Here is a 20,786-nt window from a genome sequence, read left to right on the forward strand (position 1 = left end):
ACACCCCTTTGAAGAAAATCGGTTTTTTTCTTTCGAAACGTATATCGTCAAAAATATAAGAGTTGGTTTATAATAGCCATTACAGTAAGAAATTCACTAATCATAGTCGATTATTCTTCTATAAATCGACTATGTTTGACCAATTTCTTACGGTTGCGGCTATTATAAACTAACTTTAAAAAAGAAATAAAAAAATATATTGTTACGTCCGCGGATTCGCGATGTTGCGATCCCGGGACGCAGATCTTTTTCGTTAGTTAGTTTTGGTGTTAAGGCAGCTGTCACCAGTCGCGGCTCCGAATCGTGTGATAACACGGCCGGATACGCGACAAATTCCTTGTATGGGAAATAGGAGGTATTGTAAGAAGATATATTATTAGGCGATTAATGAGTAGGTTTAAAAAATATAGTAGCGTTTTATTAACGCTACAGGAGTTATAGCGTGCGTGCTTGAGCTTGGCGTGGGATTAAATGAATGACAGAGCGTGTAATGGTTGAATATAAATGTGTATGTATTTTTTATATGTATAATGAGGAAGTGGTACAATATCTTAGTCGCGTGTTATGTGATAATGAGGTAACCCGAAGGGGTCCTCCGGACTTTAAACGGTGCCTATCTTCTGCCCATAGCTCCTTAAGGAGATGCATGATCGAATCAGTAAGAAGGATTGCCACGTAAATGTATAAGGAAGCCGATGACTTACCGTTCTTCTGAAGAGGCGACTTTAACGCGAGAGAGAGAGAGAGAGAGAGAGAGAGAGAGAGAGAGAGAGAGAGAGAGCTCAGTATGAAAGATCTACGAATTTTAGTAAAATAAATTAATGATCGAGTATACGTTATGAGTGACGAATCCGCTGGGTCGGAGTGGACACCCGTTAGAACGCCTCCCTTAAAGGTGGATATTATACGGAAAAAGAGGGGACGGTGAAAGCGTCGAGGAGTCGCGCTAGCGAGTCTTCCTCGACGGGTTGGGAAAGGAAGAAGGACGGTGTCGAAGAGTCGCGTTAGCGAGTCTTCTTCGACGCCGTAGGAGAGGGAGAGAGAGAGAGGAGACGTTGGAGAGTCGCTTTCGCGAGTCTTCTCCAACGCTCGGACGAAAGGGAGGGAGGCAAAGAAACGAGTGAGGCCACACTCTAGCTAGTGCTAGGTGAGGTTCAACCCTCAGGATCTCTGGTGGAAAGGAGGGAGAGGAAAAGAGGCGATCCGACCGGGGCCACCCCGAAGACCAACGTCTTCGTCAGGAGTAAAACCCTCCCGTCACTGAGATCGTACCTGGAAGTCTGAACGTTGGTGGTCGCCGATGACAGCGAATCTCACTCGACCAACAAGACTGATCTGAATTTCGAGCTCCGATTTCGCTCCTTATATAGGCAAGGATATGGGCAAGAGGTGTCGCGGGACGATTCCTCAGGTTCGCGGAAAATTCGGAGCGATAGTTTTTCGTAACGTGTGGCCCTTAGAAGCCCGCCCCGTTTCGCGATCGCGCGGCTTGCGCCTATATCGCGCGAGCGCTTGTAGACTTCTCCGGGGATCGCGACTCGCGGGAGCACCGCATACCAAGCCCCGACGCGAAATCCAGTGCTCAGAAAATTAATAGAATTTAATAGAATTTATATTAGAATTGAAAGTGTGCGAGGCGATAGCGCCAAGCACATGCAATAGTTTTACGTATAAAAAGTTAAGGTTTAATTATCGTTCGTAGAAGATTAATTGATTCAAAATTATTTGGCATTTTTATTGGCCGTGATTTTAGAGTTGTTTCGATCGGAGTTGCATGGCGCAGCAGTGGGAAGCGTCCATGAGTGGATCACGTTTCGATAATTATAAATTTGCCGTTCTTAATATTTCGTATTAAATTGGAGAGATGAATAGAATTCCAACGCGCGGAGCTTGGTGGTATCAGAGGGGGTCGCGAGGGGTCGGCGCGCACGATGTTTGTCTCGCGCCGATGGACGCTCGCGGGTGTTGCGCGTCGAGGGGGCGGCACGATGTAGCCAAGCCGTATGAGATTTGAAATCGAGCGATATCGATTTATGATACTGATGCGGGATTTATCCAACTGATCGGAGGATGTTTCCGGATTCTAATTAGGCTATTATTAGTACGGATGGCCCGGGAAAATAAAAATTTTCTCGCCAGACGTAACAATATTCTGATTGATAGTTATAATAAATGGTTTGAAGAGTACTTTATGACAGTAATAAAGAAAAATTTTTTTTTTATTTTGTTAATACTTTTCTCTTGTTACTACTTTTAACTATTTTCCTCCGTTCTTCTTTCATAACGGGGGAAGAGTATTGTAGCCGTAGCTACGCATAGCAACAGAAAATCATTTCGTTATTATGCTCACTCGCACTTTAAAAATTTGCAAAATGCGAAAATAAGCGGAATAACAGAAAGTTTGACAGACTATCAGCGTCAGCAAATTTAGAAAGTATAAAAAAAAATAAAATTTTCCTTTTTTTATTACTATTATAAAGTACTCTTGAAGCCATTCAACTTTCAGTTAGAACATATTTCTCTATTTCTTATAGTTTCGACAATATACACTTCACAAGAAAAAAACCGATTTTCTTTTAAGGAGTGTTTTACTCTCTAAAATTGAGTATTGGCATGTATAAAAAATATGTGTCCCTTATTTTCATCTGTACAACGTATCAAAGGCTCGTCAAAATCAAAGGGAGACACTTCCATAGTACACAGACAGGTGCGCGTACCATGCGTTATGAAGTGGTTTTTAATTATTTTTGGAAAACGGAAATGTAACATAACTTTATATGCCGTTAACGTATTATATACCGTTAAATTCGTAATAAAATAAGCTTTATTTTGCTTACAAAAAATGTTGAAAAAAATAAGTAAGTTGTAGGGAAAAATAAAAAAAAATTTAAAAAAAATTTTTTTTAACATTGTTATAAATATTCTTAAAGCCATTCAAATTTCAATTAGAATATTTTTTTCTATCTCTTATAGTTTCGATTATAAACGCTTTAAAAAAAAAACCAATTTTCTTCAAAGTATTTCACCCTAAAACTGAGTATTGGCACGTATACAAAAATACGTATCCCTTATTTTTATCTGTACTACAACATATTAAAGGCTCTTTAAAATCGGAGAGGGACACCTCTGTCGCTTTCCTTGTCAGTTAATTTTTTCACCTTGCATGTTATTTATTTAATTTTATCGTTTGACTTACAAGGGCACCACACACAACCCGGGTCACCGATTTTGATGAAACTTTACAGTTATGTAGTATTAGTATAGAAGTACTAAATGCTAAACGGAGACGATGCACTACTCAACCGTTGACGTGAAATCGTTGTTTGAATTTCACCATATCGCTTTAATACCGTAACATTGAAGGAGTTTGGCAAGTAGCAGCGTGGTGTGGCGGACAGCGCGAGCGCCTATAGTTTTGCAGGTCGCGGCCGTCGCAGGTTCGAGTCCACAAGTTTTTTTTTTTTTCTTTTACCCAGTACTCTTATTGTTACAATATATATATATATATATATATATATATATATATATATATATAATAAAATATATAATAAATAATACACAGATATAGATATAATAATACGCAAAAAATTTTCTCTGCATTCGAACTTTTGTTAGTTTACTTTATATACATTTATATATATATATATATATATATATATATATATATATATACACACACACATAGATTTATATGGATGGCGAGATATTTATATGATATATTTGATTGTGAGAGTTAATATGCATATTTATTTATGTGTAAGTACAAAAACAATTACAAATGAATTTATTCGTCGTCTTGCTCTGTAATTTTGCACACTTTCGGGTCATAATAATTACAAAAACAAGTAATAAAATTCACAGCTAGTTTTAAGAATGTCTTTTATGCGTTTGTATTGCTGTTGGAATTATATTGACACAGCTGCAGCCCCTCTTCCCTAGAATTTCACGAATATTGATAAATTTACTGATGAATATAAAAATATTATTGTAACCTGTTCAAAATCCGGAAAACTCACAACCAATTTATACAAACAATTTTTAACTAGTACAATATTACCGTATGTAAAGAAAAATAAATTTTTACTTATTATTGATTCTTGGGGGGGCCAAATCAATCCTGTTTTGTACGATGAAATTTTTGAAGGGGAAGAGAGGGAAGTAACATGCACATTAAAAGTAATACCGCCGAAATGCACACCATTGTGCCAGCCCTGCGACGTGTATTTCTATCGCCAGGTAAAAAATATTCTTAAGCGTCTGCAGAATGCTCCCACATTGCTGCAGGAACAGAGAGAAATAGCATCTCGTGAAGATGCTTTAAAAATTCATTCGTTAATATTGCATCAGTTAAGTGCTCCGGTATTTATACCAATGATAAAATACGCATGGTTTGCATCAAAACTAACTAGCGACCGACCGATTTTTCTTAATGTTAATGAGATATGTTTTCCCCTTACATTATTGAAAAAAAAATGTGCTTGCGAAAAAATTGGATTTATAAAATGTTCGTGGTGTAAATCAGTTTTATGTTTTACTTGTTTTTATGATTATTATCACCCGAAAGTGTGCAAAATTACAGAGCAAGACGACGAATAAATTCATTTGTAATTGTTTTTGTACTTACACATAAATAAATATGCATATTAACTCTCACAATCAAATATATCATATAAATATCTCGCCATCCATATAAATCTATGTGTGTATATATATATATATATATAAATGTATATAAAGTAAACTAACAAAAGTTCGAATGCAGAGAAGATTTTTTGCGTATTATTATATCTATATCTGTGTATTATTTATTATATATTTTATTATATATATATATATATATATATATATATATATATATATATATATTGTAACAATAAGAGTACTGGGTAAAAGAAAAAAAAAAAAAAACTTGTGGACTCGAACCCGCGACGGCCGCGACCTGCAAAACTATAGGCGCTCGCGCTGTCCGCCACACCACGCTGCTACTTGCCAAACTCCTTCAATGTTACGGTATTAAAGCTATATGGTGAAATTCAAACAACGATTTCACGTAAACGGTTGAGTAGTGCATCGTCTCCGTTTAGCATTTAGTACTTCTATACTAATACTACATAACTGTAAAATTTCATCAAAATCGGTGACCCGGGTTGTGTGTGGTGCCCTTGTTAGCCTATATAATTTATCTATATTCATATAACTCATTTATTTGTTTGTTTTTTAATTGTGGACTCAATATTTAATTTATTTATACTTTAACGGCGGAGATTATTTTTGTTTATTTTTTTTCTCACTCGAGGAATCACAATGTACGAGGTGTGTTCAAAAAGTATCGCGAATTTTGAATTTTCGCGGGTTACGTATATTCGAATTTCGATCTTTTTGTGGCGTTATGTTGGTACTCATGTCTCTCACTTATGCCGACAAGCTCGGCCATTTTGAATGTTCACTTAATTGTTGACAGCTGCTTTGCTTGCACGTGTTTTGGATCGTCTTCGATTTTTACCTATTCAAAAAAATGGATCAAAGAACCTGTATCAAATTTTGTGTGAAAAACGAAATTAAGTGCGCGGATGCATTCCGAATGTTGACTGTGGCATACGGAGAAGCTACCTTGGACCGAAGCAACGTTTATCGGTGGTACAAAATGTTCTCAGAAGGCCGAGAAGATGTGAACGACGAAGAGCGTGCCGGACGCCCGAGCACTTCAACAACAGACGAAAAAATTAATGAAGTGGAGAAAATGGTATTGGCCAATCGTCGAATCACCGTTAGAGAAGTTGCTGAGGACCTAAACATATCGATTGGCTCGTGCCATTCGATTTTTATCAATGATTTGGGCATGAGACGGGTCGCCGCGAAATTCGTACCAAAATTGCTCAATTGCGACCAAAAACAGCATCGCATGAACATTGCTAATGAGATGTTGGACTCTGTCCGCGACGACCCAAATTTGCTCCAGAGGGTCATAACTGGTGACGAATCGTGGGTTTATGGTTATGACGTGGAAACCAAAGCTCAATCATCTCAATGGAAGCTGCCGCACGAACCAAGACCGAAAAAAGCGCGCCAAGTTCGGTCGAATGTGAAAGTTTTGCTGACAGTTTTCTTCGATTGCAGGGGCGTGGTGCATCATGAGTTCTTGCCACAGGGTAGAACGGTCAATAAGGAATATTACCTGCAAGTTATGCGCAATTTGCGCGAAGCAATCCGCCAGAAACGCCCGGATTTGTGGAAGAACAAAAATTGGCTTTTGCACCACGATAACGCCCCTGCTCACACATCGTTGCTTGTGCGCGACTTTTTGGCCAAAAACAACACACTAATGATGCCGCAGCCACCGTATTCCCCAGATCTGGCCCCCTGTGACTTTTTCTTGTTCCCTAAACTGAAGAGGCCCATGAAAGGACGACGTTACGCTACGCTTGACGAGATAAAGACGGCATCGAAGGAGGAGCTGAACAAGATAAAAAAAAATGATTTTTTGAAGTGCTTCGAAGATTGGAAAAACTGTTGGCACAAGTGTATAATATCTCATGGGGATTACTTTGAAGGGGACAAAATAGATATTCATGAATAAATAAATAATTTTTGAAAAAACACAAAATTCGCGATACTTTTTGAACACACCTCGTATATTGCTATTTTGACTTGTTTGTTATGTGTATTTGTAATAATTATAATACAACCGGATGGTTCTTATGCTGTTAAACATACGTTGATGAATGTTAGTTCAGTTACTTAAAAGTGGTGCTGTGGGAACATCAAATATATTACAGAAACGGATTCAGAACAAAGCGGATTCTTAATTTACTTGTATACAAGAATTAAAAGTGTGTCAAAGACTGATGTTATCCATCGCTTTAATGGTCTTCATCGGCTATTAGATTATTTCACATAGAACATCGCAGATATTTATAGAGTGATCAAACCATCTCCTTTGATGGCACATACACTGGGAAAGGTTGCACTTCGGGTCCGTCAAACCGTTAGTAACTCATCCGCACACTGTATTGACGATGGCTAAATAATTTGACTTGAATTTATTACGCTAAAAATGACTCCAAAGTCGAGTCGAAACGTACGAAAATGTCAAAAATCTTTTGAATAAATCTGTTTTGTGCAACACTAATCACATTGGATTCTTATTAGTCTTTTGTATTTACTCCAATTTTTGTTAAATAAATAATACTTCGGTGGGCAACTTCTTGGATATAGAAGGTACGTTTAACAATATCTCACATGAAGTGGTGTGTAGAGAGTTGTGCAGGGGCATAACGGAGAAGCTCGTTGAGTGGATCCGAGATATGCTTAGGCGACAGATTGTGATCTTGCTGGGAGCAGCAAAGGTTTGTAGAAAGAGCCTGCATGCAGGGGTCCACTCTTATGGTGCCTGGTGGTGGATAGACTGCTTAAAGTATTACTAAGGGTTTCTTTTTGCAGGGTTACGCAATTTGGCCATACTGATACGAAGACCTTTTCTTAATCTGTTTTTAGGACTCACGCAAAGTGCACTAGGAACAGTAGAGCAGTGGTGTAAAGGGGCGGATCCCGATAGCGATGGGACCGATAGCCCACCACCACTCACAGTGGCCAATGCCTAGAGTTTTTCCGTTGGTTGGGTTAGATAAGTCAAGATGATTGGTTGGTGGGCTATCGCACCGTGCGCTATCGAATCCCGTCCGGTGCAGAGGGCTTGTCAATGAATCTGCTGGATTCATCTTCACTCGCAAGTATAAAGTGGGCACTTGAAGGAATAAGGCTTGTTCCAACTAAGTTAGTGAAATATTTCAGAATAAGCTTAGATAGGAAGCAGTCCTAGAAGAACCATCTTGACAATCGTTACAGAAGCGTATGTTCCTACTTTTGGACATGCAGAAGAGTCATTGCCCTGCATGACAATATTTTGGCCTAGATTAACTTATACAGCAATTGTATTAGAGTGTTTGGAAAGTAATTTCGTTTTTTCTTATGAAAATAAAAGACAATTTTCTTATAGTGAATAAATATTTTATTCAACTATATATTGTCCATTTTGGTCAAATACCTATTGCCATCTTTCTGGTAGTAGTATAATTCCACGCTCATAAAATTTTTGTTCTTTGCTGGCAAAAAACTGAAAATTTTTTATTTCATTTGAAGTAAAGGTTTTACCGTCTAAAAAATTTTGTAGAGACCGAAACAAATAATAATCAGAAGATACCAGATATGGAGAATATGGTGGGTGTGGCAGTATATCCCATCCAAACTGTAAAAGCTTTTGACGAGTTACCAAACTTGTATGAGGTCTCTTGGTGGAACACTACACCTTTTCTATTGATCAATTCTGGCCTTTTTTGTTTAAGTGAATCATTCAGTTTGTCTAGTTGATGACAGTATACTTCAAAATTGATCGTTGTGTTGTCCGGTAGAAGCTCAAAAAAAAAACGATTTTTTTGAAATCTCACAGATAGCATCACCTTTTTTTGATGAATATCGACTTTCGAAGTACTTTGAGTTGGTTCATCTTTTTTACTTCATGATCTCTTGCGTTTAACATTGTTGTAGTCAACCCATTTCTCGTCCCTAGTGATGATGCGCTTCAAAAATGGATCATTTTGTTGAGGTTTGAGAAGCAAATCACAGACATCAACGCGACGGTACAGATTTCTTTCCGTAAAAACATGAGAAACCCATATGTCGAGCTTTAAAATTAAATCTAGGCGTTTTAAATGATCATGAACGGTCGAATTCGATAAACCTAACCTAACCTTTCAGCGATCTCACGAGTTGTTATTTGCCGGTTTGCATCAATTAATGCCTTTATTGTGACTTCATCAGTTTCAACTGCCCTTCCAGAACGTGGTGCATCTTCAACATCAAAATTGCCGGATCAAAATTTTTCAAGCCAGTTACTTTCTATATTTGATAGGGCACTAAACAAAAACTACTGCATAGAATCAATCGAACTTTTTCACAAGCAAGCCTTGCTATATTAGCTGTCAAAATATATAATGATTATGTGGCTTAAGTGTGAAGTTGCCCTCTGTTGGGAAAAAACAAAATTACTTTCCGAATAACCCAATATTATACTATTACTATTATTATTAGTATTACTATTGCTACTGTTACTATTATTATTACTATTATAATTACTATTATTATTACTATTGTTACTATTACTTCTATTGCTACTACCCAGATAACAAACTGCACGCATAGTGAGTTCACGGAGCGCGCATGCCGTGCGGATTATTTGCACGGTGTGAGCTCACGGTATCCGACAGATGCGTCATCATACGAGAATCATATCGGTCGCACGCGTGCGGTACTCATGCGTGCAAGCGATATGAACCTCAAATGCGTTCTCCAAATGAGACTCATATTGCTCGCATACATACATACGGCACTCAAAAATTCTAATCATTGGCCATTTTTTTTCACAGACCAATCAGCACACAATATTTAAAAAATGTTTTAAAAAATTTTTGCAATAAAATTTTTTAAAAATGTTAAAATTAATGGCTTCATACCCCTTTTTATATTAAAAGTATTTTTTTTTAATATTGAGGTTTTTTTCTTAAGAATTCTTTTTCTCAAATTTCCACGCGGTCACCCATCGAAGTTGCGACCACGGTGAACATTGCTTGATCTCTGTGATCGTTGCAAATTGATCCCTTGTGATGATCTGTAAATATTTTATGCTAATACTTATACATCATTGATAGATCAGGTCAATTTATGTTATCGAAAAGACGAAACATATATATAATTAAAGTATATTATTTATATAAATATATATAATTAAGTAAATTTTTTACTGATTTTCATAGATGTTATTGAAACATTTTTTAAACAAATTTTAAAATCAATAATAATTAAAAAATAAATAGCTTAAATGTTAAATAAATAATAAGTAAACATAATTTTATAGATGAAAAATAAAATAATTAACCCTTAAACACACCGATCCTGTAAAATACGGAAACACATTTTTGAGTCTGGGAGACTTTTTCAACTTTGAGAAGCTATAATTTTGATTACAATCAATATTTTTCTACGATTTTTTTTTTTAAACAAAAGTTCAAAATCTCAGGAGTGTGACTGCATAATCGGCATTGCCAACAAATAATTTATTGTGAAGTTATAAAAGCAAAACCATTGCGCAAAAATGAGAAATTGATCAAAAATCCACTTTTCCTTCAAAAAATTATATCTTCGCAACAACAAACGTTTAAGGACTTTCAAATACGGCGTTTTAAAGCTAAAAAGTCACACTTTCAAAATAAAATTTGGCAAAGTCATTTCTTTTAAAAAGTATAATTATGTAAGATGGAGAATATGAGGTATTTTTGGGCAAATCCACTTAAAAAAAAAAAAATCATATCTTTGCAACAAAAAACTTTAAAGAACTTTACAATACGGCGTTTTAAAACTAAAGATTCATACTTTCAAAAAAAAATTATATTATTGTCATTTCTATTTAAAAAAGTACTTATGTAACAAGGCGAATATGAGGAATTTTTGATTAAATCGTGTCTAAAATTGAAAATTGATGTGTTTCATGATATATTTCGGAAAAACTCTTTTTTCTACAATATTTTATAGTATTCCAACTTTAGACAGAGTATATTCGAGTAACATCTGCAAATCGACCTGTTCGAACGTATTTTGTCCAGTTTTTTTATGTAAAATACTTACAAAAAAAGTTTCACTTACACACTATATGGGTCGTATTGACCCTAACAAAACTTTGTTGCTGTGCCGTTCGAATTCTAGTTGACCAAAAAAGTTGATTAACTATATTAATTGAAAGAGGAGATTTCAAACTTTTTTTACGTTTTGGTCCGAACATCCTATGTCATTCCGTCTTCACATAACAAGCGTTCAAAACTTCATATGGGGTCTCTCAGACCCACTTACGTGTTTAAGGGTTAATATTAAATAAACATTAAAAAAAATACTTACTAAAATCATTTTTTCAATTAAATAATTCATGAAAAATAAATACTTAACCAATATTAAATAAACGTTTAAAAATTGTTTATTAAAAAAAATAAAAAAAAATATTAAATTAATATTAAATTAATATTCAATAAATGTTAAATTAATATTTTTGAAATTGTTGTTTCAAATGAAAAATTAATGTAAAATAAATATTAAATAATGTTAAATAAATGTTAAATTAATGTTATCAAAAAGTTTTTTTTAAATAAAAAATCAATGTGAAATAAATATTAAATTAAAGTTGAATAAATATTAAATTAATGTTTTTAAAAAATGTTTTTTCAAATGAAAAATTAATGTAAAATAAATATTAAATAAACGTGAAATAAACATTAAATAAATATTTTCCCAAATCAATGTTTCAAATATTTAATTAATGTTAAATAAACATTGAATAAACGTTAAACAAATATTAAATTAATATTTTTTCTAAATTATTATTTTTAATATTTAATTAATGTAAAATAAATATTTAATAAATGTTTAATGAATATTTTTGTTATAATGAATTGTACAATAAAAAATTATTATTAAATAAATATTAAAAAAACATTTAAAAAATATTGTGTGCTATTTGGAGTACTTTTAATACATTATATTATATATCAATGTTTTTATTTTTTTTATGATTTACAATTAAAGATTAATAATATTATTTTTTACAATATTTTTAGTAAATTAGCATTAAAAATATTAAAAGCATAAAAAGTATTTGAAATAAATGCGCAATGATTGGAAATTCATATAGTATTTTGTAAATTTCTTAATTTAATAAAATATACGGGAGGGTCTTGTTTGATCACGTTGCGATTGACCACATCGTGCCCCCATCACATCGTGAGGGCAGCGTGATACGTTTTTGTGCGCACGGCGGGATTATCACGTTACCCTCACGCCGTGAAATGTTTCCATCACGCGTGATTGCACCATGCGACCTTATACGCGTACACGCGTGCGCCCATCACATTGTGAGGACACTGTGATGCACTTTTGCACGCACAGCATGATTATCACGTCGTGAGAATAACGTGAACTCACGAATTGTTATCTGGATATTGCTACTATTACTACTATTATTACTATTAACTGTTATTATTATTGTTATTAAGAGAAAGCAGTTCTCATTATTGAAGATCGTCCTGGCACTCAGACGTCCATTTGTGCTTCTTCCTAGTCAGCCTTGTCGTCCATCAACTATAAGAGCTCTGCCCTCTTCCAGAAGAGAATCAAGTCTTTCATCGGTAACTTGCCCTGTTCTGGTTCGAGATAAGTCGAGCCCAGCATCTCTAGTCTCAGCCTGGCATATGCTGGGTTGATGCCGAGTACGTGAAGGCTTGTTTTCTCCTCTCGTTTTCTTCGCTCCACACTCGGTTGTATTTATCTGCCCTAGCTTGTGTATGTGCTAATTAAGAGTATCATGACCAGTCAGAATCTGCATGACTAGCCTGGCGTCCCTTCTATTCAATAACTTTATGCTCCTCAGTTAGATTCTCATTGAGTAAGAATCTCACTGAATTTCCCTTATCAAAGCTCTGGCTTATCAGCACTTAATACTCGTTTCACTCTCCCAATAGTTAAGATGCTTGTTCCGCAATTAAGCACCGATCGTCTTCTTGCCTAGGTAAAAAGGGAATGTTGGTCCAAATATCCTTATACCCGATACAGTTTTGGTCTGATCGGCAACCTTTACCATGAATCTCTGAATGTTCAGGGACCAGATCAGAATGACACCTTTATCTCTCGCTAGTTCTTCCAGTGTGCATTTATAACTCTAGACTAATCGCAAGGTGAAAATCGGAGCACCAAGCATCCTTATTGTAGCTTGGCTGTTCGAGCAAATCCTGATGCGCCTCTCTATCCAATTTCTGCCTGAAAGACCGTAGTACATTTGTTAAAAGATAGGCTTTCACTCACGTCTTGTTGATAACAGTAAGTATTCGTACTGGAGCTCACTTCCGACTTGGAGCTATCTGTAAACCAGACATCTCCGTTACGAGCACGAGTCACCGGTGTTTTCAATCTCTCCCATTCCTTGAGCCTCGTGATATGTATCTTACAGCACCTATCTAAGAATTACTGACATCCTATCCTATTTCATCTTGAAAATGGGATCAGATAGAATGCCTCTAAAGAACTTCGTATGATCAACCTCCATTTCCATTTCAATTCACAGGTTAGTCGATATTCAGCAGTTGCCACCGTCGTATTAACACCACCTGATGAAGCGGTTCAATACTAAACAACATGTCCATAAGTGCCACCGGCGTAGTTCGCATGGCAGAGCTCCTTTTACAATTAAAGTCCTGATGTGCTTCAGTATCGTCATGGCTCGAGTCGTATATAAAGAGAGAAGCGACATCGAACCCCCACCACAACCTTCAGTATCCAATTGAGTCTTCCACCGCCATTTTGGGACCGCTCTAACGTCATCAAACACCATTCGTATCATTCTGCAAACAGCTGTGGTTACAATATGGCTGCTCGCTTAGCCAATCAAGTATCAATCAGAGCTTCGGACATCAATGTCGCTTCTCTCTTTATATACGATTCTAGTCATGGCAGTTTTCTTTCGTACTCTAGGCTATCATATTGAGTTGTTCGGAAAGTAATTTCAATTTTTCCCAACAGAAGGCAACTTCACACTTAAGAAGCATAATCATTATATATTTTGACAGCTGATATAGCAAGGCTTGCTTGTGAAAAAGTTCGATTGATTTTATGCAGTATTTTTGTTTGGTGACTATCAAATATGTAAAAAGCAGCATTTTCGGCATATTTTACTTTTTTACTATCAAAAAGGTAAAAATGTTCAAGCAAGAAAAAAATTATCCAATGTGTATGAAAAAGATGTAAAGATGTATTGACAGAACGCCAGTGCCAAAACTGGTTTGAAAAATTTCGATCCGGCAATTTTGATGTTGAAGATGCACGTTCTGGAAGATCAGTTGAAACTGATAAAGACACAATAAAGGCATTAATTGATGCAAACCGGCAAATAACAACTCGTGAGATCGCTGAGAGATTAAGTTTATCAAATTCGATCGTTCATTTAAAACGCCTAGGTTTAATCTCAAAGCTCGACATATGGGTTCCTCATATTCTTACGGAAAGAAATTTGTGCCGTCGCGTTAACGTTTGTGCTTCTCAAACGTCAAGAAAATAATCCATTTTTTAAGCGCATCATCACTGGGGACGAGAAATGGGTTGTCTACGACAATGTTAAACGCAAGAGATCATGGAGTAAAAAAGATGAACCGGCTCAAAGCACTTCGAAAGCCGATATTCATCAAGAAAAGTGATGCTATCTGTTTGGTGGGATTTCAAAGAAATCGTGTTTTTTGAGCTTGTACCAGACAACATAACAATCAATTCTGAAATTTACTGTCATCAGTTGGACAAATTGAATGATTCACTTAAACAGAAAAGGCCAGAATTGATCAATAGAAAAGGTGTAGTGTTCCACCAAGACCTATAATGCAAGAGCTCATACAAGTTTGATAACTCGTCAAAAGCTTTTACAGCTTGGATGAGATATACTGCCACACGCACCATATTCCAAATCTGGCACCTTCTGCTTATTATTTGTTCCGGTCTCTACAAAATTTTTTAGATGGTAAAACCTTTACTTCAAATGAGGAAGTAAAAAATTATCAGTTTTTTGCCAACAAAGAACAAAAATTTTATGAGCATGGAATCATGCTACTGCCAGAAAGATGGCAAAACGTATTGGACCAGAATGGACAATATATAATTCAATAAAATATGTATTCACTATAAGAAAATCATCTTTCATTTTCATAAAAAAATAAAATTACTTTCCGAACAATATAATAAATATTACAAGTATAGTATTAAAGGTCTCAAGAACAAAATTATGTTTAATTATATTTAAGTACACACTTTACTGTTAATGTATATGAATTATATTATTGCCACAGTGTTAGTTTTATTAAATAAAATTTTATTAAATATCGTTAAGAAAAGTAAAAAAAAATTAAAGGATATACTTTTATAAAATCTTTTTTTTAACTATCGGGAAGAAATTCTTTTTGAATTGAACAGGATTATTTGTGCAGTCTGGAGATGTGCTAAATCATAGGTTACATACATTAAATATAATTATATTTTTTATTTATTTTCATATTTTATAATATATTTTATCCATACAGCACTTGAATTTTTTTAGAGATGTTTCAGAAATATTGCAACTAAAAAAATGAAACTTTTCAAAAAATTTTCAAAATGTCTTCAATGTTTTAGAGATATCTCTGAGATATCAAGATGTCCACGATTCTTGCACCTGCAAAAATATTGCTAAAATTAATTATTGAAAAAATTTGAAATCTTTCTGATATTAATTTCTGAATATAATACATTTAAATATTTTTTCCAAAATACTTTAACATTACTATGATTTTTCTGAAATATTTTTAAAAAATACATAATATGTATAAGAAAATATTATTTTATTTGCACAACATTTTTGTACTCCTAAATAAACTTAGCACACACCACAAACAAATTTAGAAAATTTTTGCTTGGATATATTAACATACTCAAGTAGCAAATTGATCCAATGTTAAAAAACCCAACTTGAAAATTTACTGCATGTGATAGATTTCAAAAATATTTTTGTTTATAAAATTCACTTAAAAAATGATTGAGCACTAAGAACTGCTTCCGACCGATAATGCTGTATTCATTATTTTTATTTGTTATTACAATTTGTATTATATACACGCATCGGCTGAATGATGCTCATGTAACATCATCGATTATTGCGATAAATATTATCAAGTGGTCGGTGATCGAAATGGCTAAGACACTCTTCCCGGATAGTTGGGAGATTCAGATTCAAATCCTAGTCAAAGTAATATTTTTCACAATAATTTCTTTATAGTCTTTCGGAATTAAGGGGGATAGTAGAAATGCGTACAAGCATCAAATAATTACATTGATTAACAATTTAATTTCGTGACATTATATTCGCACGGATTCTTCTTTAAACTGCGTTTTAAGTTCAACAAAATTACAGCATGTAATTTAGAGGAATCTCGTAAATAAATTTAATAAAATACATTTAAAAAATTATTGAGCATTAAAACTGCTTTCGACTGGTGGGTAATGTCGTATTCATTATTTCTATTTGTTATTAAAATATTTTTATTACAACACTTCATATCACAAGATTTTAGAAACATTTCTGTTGCAACATTTTATACGATGTTTTGCAGAATCCTTTTAGAAGTGTTGCACATGAAATATGAAAAGTTGAAATCTTTCTAAAAATTATCTGCAACAATTTGTGCTGTATGGATAAATATAAAAAAATATTTTGTACTTTATATTTTATGCTGCACTCTAGTATTCACTGCCAGTACTAAAAATCTATAGTATATATTGTAATGTAAACTATTAAATTTTCTGTAATGGCAATGAATACTGGAATCTATTCTTAATAATATTAACTTAATAATTAATAATATTCATCTGTCAGAAAACAATAAAAAATTTTGATAAAATTTGTGTTTGTGAATCACAATCAAAATTTCTGTAGAAAAATGTATACTAAAGAATAAATATATTAAAATAAAGAATTAAAAGAATCATGAAATAAATTTAATATAAAGAAAAACTTAAATATGACACAGTAATTGCTCGTAACAAGCAATTATTCCTTACATTGTAAAGAAAAACTTGTTATATAAAGATTTAGAATTGCAAGTTTTTAATATTAATTATATTGATTGAATTTTTGACTATATAACTATGGACTGCTAGTTACCCTCACTTTTCCTATTCTCACAATGATTTGCTGTATCTTCAACATAACGCGTGCTTTTGACAGTTAAATGGTAGAAAATTAAAACACAAAGTCGCATTTCTTTTTTTTTCCACATTTTATTTATGTATTACAAATGCAATGGTTTTGAACTCTGCTAAGTATAATAAAACAATGCAATGTTATGTCATATTTCTTCTCTCTCTTTCTTCCTATTTTACCAGCAAAATGCAACTTCATGTTTCAATTTTTTGTTATTTAACCATCAGAGGCACGCATTATGTTGAAAACAGCATGAAATGGCCAAGTGGCAGTCCATAGTTATATAATCAAAGGATTGAATAATGTAATTTTTAAATTTATTATTTTACAAATAGTATTTCAAGAAAATAATAAAAAAACATAACAAATTGTTACCTTTTAAGTAACAACAACACGTTACTTTTTATAAAATGTAACTGTAACGGTAAAATGTTATTTTTATGAACTAACAATTCCAACTCTGCATAAATATATTTAATAAATAATAAAACAAGTCAAATACAATATGTGAGCAACTTAATTAATATTATTTCAAGTTCTACTTACCAGTAAACTGCAATTACGAATGTGATATAGACATATTTTGACGCCAATCCCTTTTCCAATTGCATCTTAATAGTTTATATAATTTTTACAATTATGATGAATATCTACTACAATAACCAAACAATTTCACGGCTATTGTAGCATTAACAATCTACATTGAATGGATATGTCAAATTTTTGCCCCTTTCATATTGCTGTTGGCGAAACAATTCGATAGGATCGAAATGTCTCAACCGAATAGTAAATAATTTTGAGATTATAATTTGATATAAAATAAAATGTAAATACGTATTCTAAGTTATCACATTTATGTGGCTGTCATTACAGTTAATGACGACGATAAGAAATAGGGATCATGCTTTCGCTTTGAACGAGCGGATTATATTTTTAAACAATAATTAAATTCCATAAATCCAATATAGATGTTATAAATTCAATTCTTTTTACACATTGTCAAACTCCGATCATAGCTAGGCTGCGTTCGGAAATATCACTCGTGAGAGTGCCTGTGATTTCAATGGAAAAGTAGTGGGGGTATAGTGTATATACTCTCATGTGTTGCATGTCGAACGCTGCTCATTGTGTGTCAGTGTGTAAATATCAGAGATTGGTTAAGATAACAAATTTTTTTAACTAAATTAAATTAAAGTTGATAGCACATAAAATTAATTTAGTTACGTTATATAAATAAAAAATTAACTCAGATAAAGTTACGTTAAGATTAAATTAAGTTGAAATAGAAGTTAATTTTGAAAATCATTATTTATATAAAATTAGAATATTGTACTTTTTTGAAATTGCATTTTAAATAACAAAACAATTATAGTATAAATTATCAAATAAATTTTTTGTTTCAGTTATAATTTAAATCTATATGAAATAAAAAACAAATATTGTTTTTTTATATAGACATATATTCTTTTACAATTTTTACATTTTATGATTAAATTATTACAAATTACGATGTTACGTATAAGATAAAATATAATCTTACATATAATATATTGATAAAATATAAGCCTATTAAAAAAATTTCATCATTATTAAAGTAATTATTAAATTTTAAGAGCGCCATTTTAAAATAATAAACACACCGGCTCACACCGGCTCCCCTTCCTTTTTCGTCGGGTGGTTTGTTGGCACACGGTGTGCTTCTCTCGACGTTTTCCGAACGGTCTCACCCGAGTGCACACCGCATTAGGTCTGTTCGAGTTGCTTGAAATCCCCAAAAATTTTTGCACTCGAGATGAGATAAATATATATTTGATCGTAAGAAAGAGAGAGACGACAAAGATATTAATTCAAAAAGGGCAGCAACGAACAGGCCTATTGAACTATGGCCTAGTTTACACCGAGCACTTGATACGCGTACTAACTCGTAACTTTCTATTAATTTATCTTACTGTCGTCAATGAGTGTATGCATAATACATATATTTAATTATCTTGATTCATATTGTACCAACTTAATATACTATTTTTTAAATTTATTGCCGAAATCAAGACAATTTAATAGAAAATTACTAGTTAGTACGGGTATCAAGTGCTCGGTGTAAATATGGTCAATACTCTAACTGGAATTGGGCACTAGCCGCCAGAAAACGTGACGAGAGAGAGTCATTTCGAAGGGCCGCCTCTCTTTGTCAGTACACTCAAAGACTTTGATTTTGTCCATGGGGAAATTTTCCAAACTGAAAAGTCGCTATTTTTCTACATTCTTACAGTTCATGATTAACGTAACAACCAATAAGCTCTAGTTGTTTCATTAATCATGAATTGCGAGTATGTAGAAAGTGGTGACTTCTTGATTTGGAAAATTTCCCCATGGACAGAATTAAAGTCCTTGGGTATACAGTCATGTTAGAAAGTTTTGCAGTACCGGCACATGAGAATAGATAAACGAATGACTTGAGTGACATACATAAATAACACAAAAGCAAAATTGTATTATATTTTTTTAAGTATTTAAGTAACTTTTTAAGTAAAAGTTAATTTCTTCCTCGTTTCCACGAATTCCGTTACATGCTGTATCAACATGAAAACAAAGAAGAAATTTAACTTTTGAGTAGGAATGTAAGGTGAATGCTGACGCATGCGCAGAGAACGCTTAGAAAAAGAAAGGTGGCCCCTCGCATCATGCTATTTCTATCACGTTTTCCGCTTACGGACGTTATATGGCAGTGCCCATTCCAGTTAGAGTATAGTTCAATGGTGGCAACAAATTTTCTTCGATGGTTTTTGGAATGTTAACTTGCTCATCGATAGGCGAACGTAATTGATTAGATCCACAAGTAAGAACCAATGACGTTTGCCGTCCGATGAGCAAGTCTACATTCCAAAAACCATCGAAAAAAATGTGTTGCAACCTTTTAGCTCACGACTGTACACCCAAGGACTTTGATTCTGTCCATGAGGAAATTTTCCAAACTAAGAAGTCACCACTTTCTACATATTTGCAGTTCATGATTCATGAAATGACTAGAGCTTATTGGTCGTTACGTTAATCATGAACTTTAAGTATGTAGAGAGATAGCGACTTTTCAGTTTGGAAAATTTCCCCATGGACAGAATAAAAGTCCTTGGGTGTACAGTCGTGTTCATTATAGTTGCGACACTTTTTCTTCGATGGTTTTTGGAATGTAGTCTTGCTCATCGTGCAACAAATGTAATTGGTTGGATCCACAAGTAAGAACCAATCACGTTCTCAGCTTTTGTTATAGTTGCGCGTTCAGAAACGTATCGAAGAAAAAGTGTCGCAACTATAATGAACACGACTGTACAGTCGTGTTCATTATAGTTGCTACACTTTTTCTTAGATGCGTCTCTAAACACGCAACTATAACACAAGCTGAGAACATGATTCTTACTTGTGGATCCAACCAATTACGTTTGCCGTTCGATGAGCAAGGCTACATTACAAAAACCATCGAAAAAAAGTGTCGCAACTATAATGAACACGACTGTGCACCCATGGAATTTGATTCTGTCCATGGGGAAATTTTTCAAATTAAGAAGTCGCTATCTTTCTACATACTTACAATTTATGATTAACGTAACGACTAGAGCTTATTGGTCGTTACATTAATCATAAACTGTAAGTATATAGAAAGATAGCGACTTCTTAGTTTGGAAAATTTCCCCATGGACAGAATCAAATTCCGTGGGTGTACCAACTTAATATACTATTTTTTAAATTTATTTCCGAAATTAAAATAATTTAATAGAAAATTACTAGTTAGTACGCGTATCAAGTGCTCGGTATAAACTAATAGCGAATTCGATTGGCGTGCACTCGCCCCGTTCCAGTGGCTGGTAACTTTTTGTTACTAGGCGTACAGTCGTTTTCATTATAGTTGCGACACTTTTTTTTGGATGCATTTCTGAACGCGCAACTATAACGAGAGATGAGAACGACTGTAGTTGTGGAGGTTAGC

General features: G+C 33.9%; 1 protein-coding gene across 5 annotated transcripts in view; it reads right to left on the reverse strand.

Moving 5' to 3' along the window:
* The window catches only part of LOC105196191 (GDP-fucose transporter 1), a 34,986-nt gene extending 17,122 nt beyond the window's left edge, over positions 1-17,864 (reverse strand). Inside the window, exons 1-2 of one of the 5 annotated variants that reach the window (XM_039448260.1) lie at positions 17,354-17,864; positions 7,240-7,390 (exon numbers count right to left, since the gene is read on the reverse strand). In XM_039448260.1, coding sequence (XP_039304194.1) covers positions 7,240-7,367 — 128 coding nt within the window. In that variant the 5' untranslated portion in view covers positions 7,368-7,390; positions 17,354-17,864. Of the gene's footprint in view, positions 1-7,239; positions 9,745-17,353 lie in introns of those variants that run through there. The other 4 variants (XM_026139675.2, XM_026139678.2, XM_011161985.3 and 1 more) reach the window with 4 other exon arrangements.
* Positions 17,865-20,786: the final 2,922 nt, after the last annotated feature.

This window comes from Solenopsis invicta, chromosome 4 (genome assembly GCF_016802725.1).
Source record: "Solenopsis invicta isolate M01_SB chromosome 4, UNIL_Sinv_3.0, whole genome shotgun sequence".
In the NCBI taxonomy this organism is placed as follows: domain Eukaryota; kingdom Metazoa; phylum Arthropoda; class Insecta; order Hymenoptera; family Formicidae; genus Solenopsis; species Solenopsis invicta.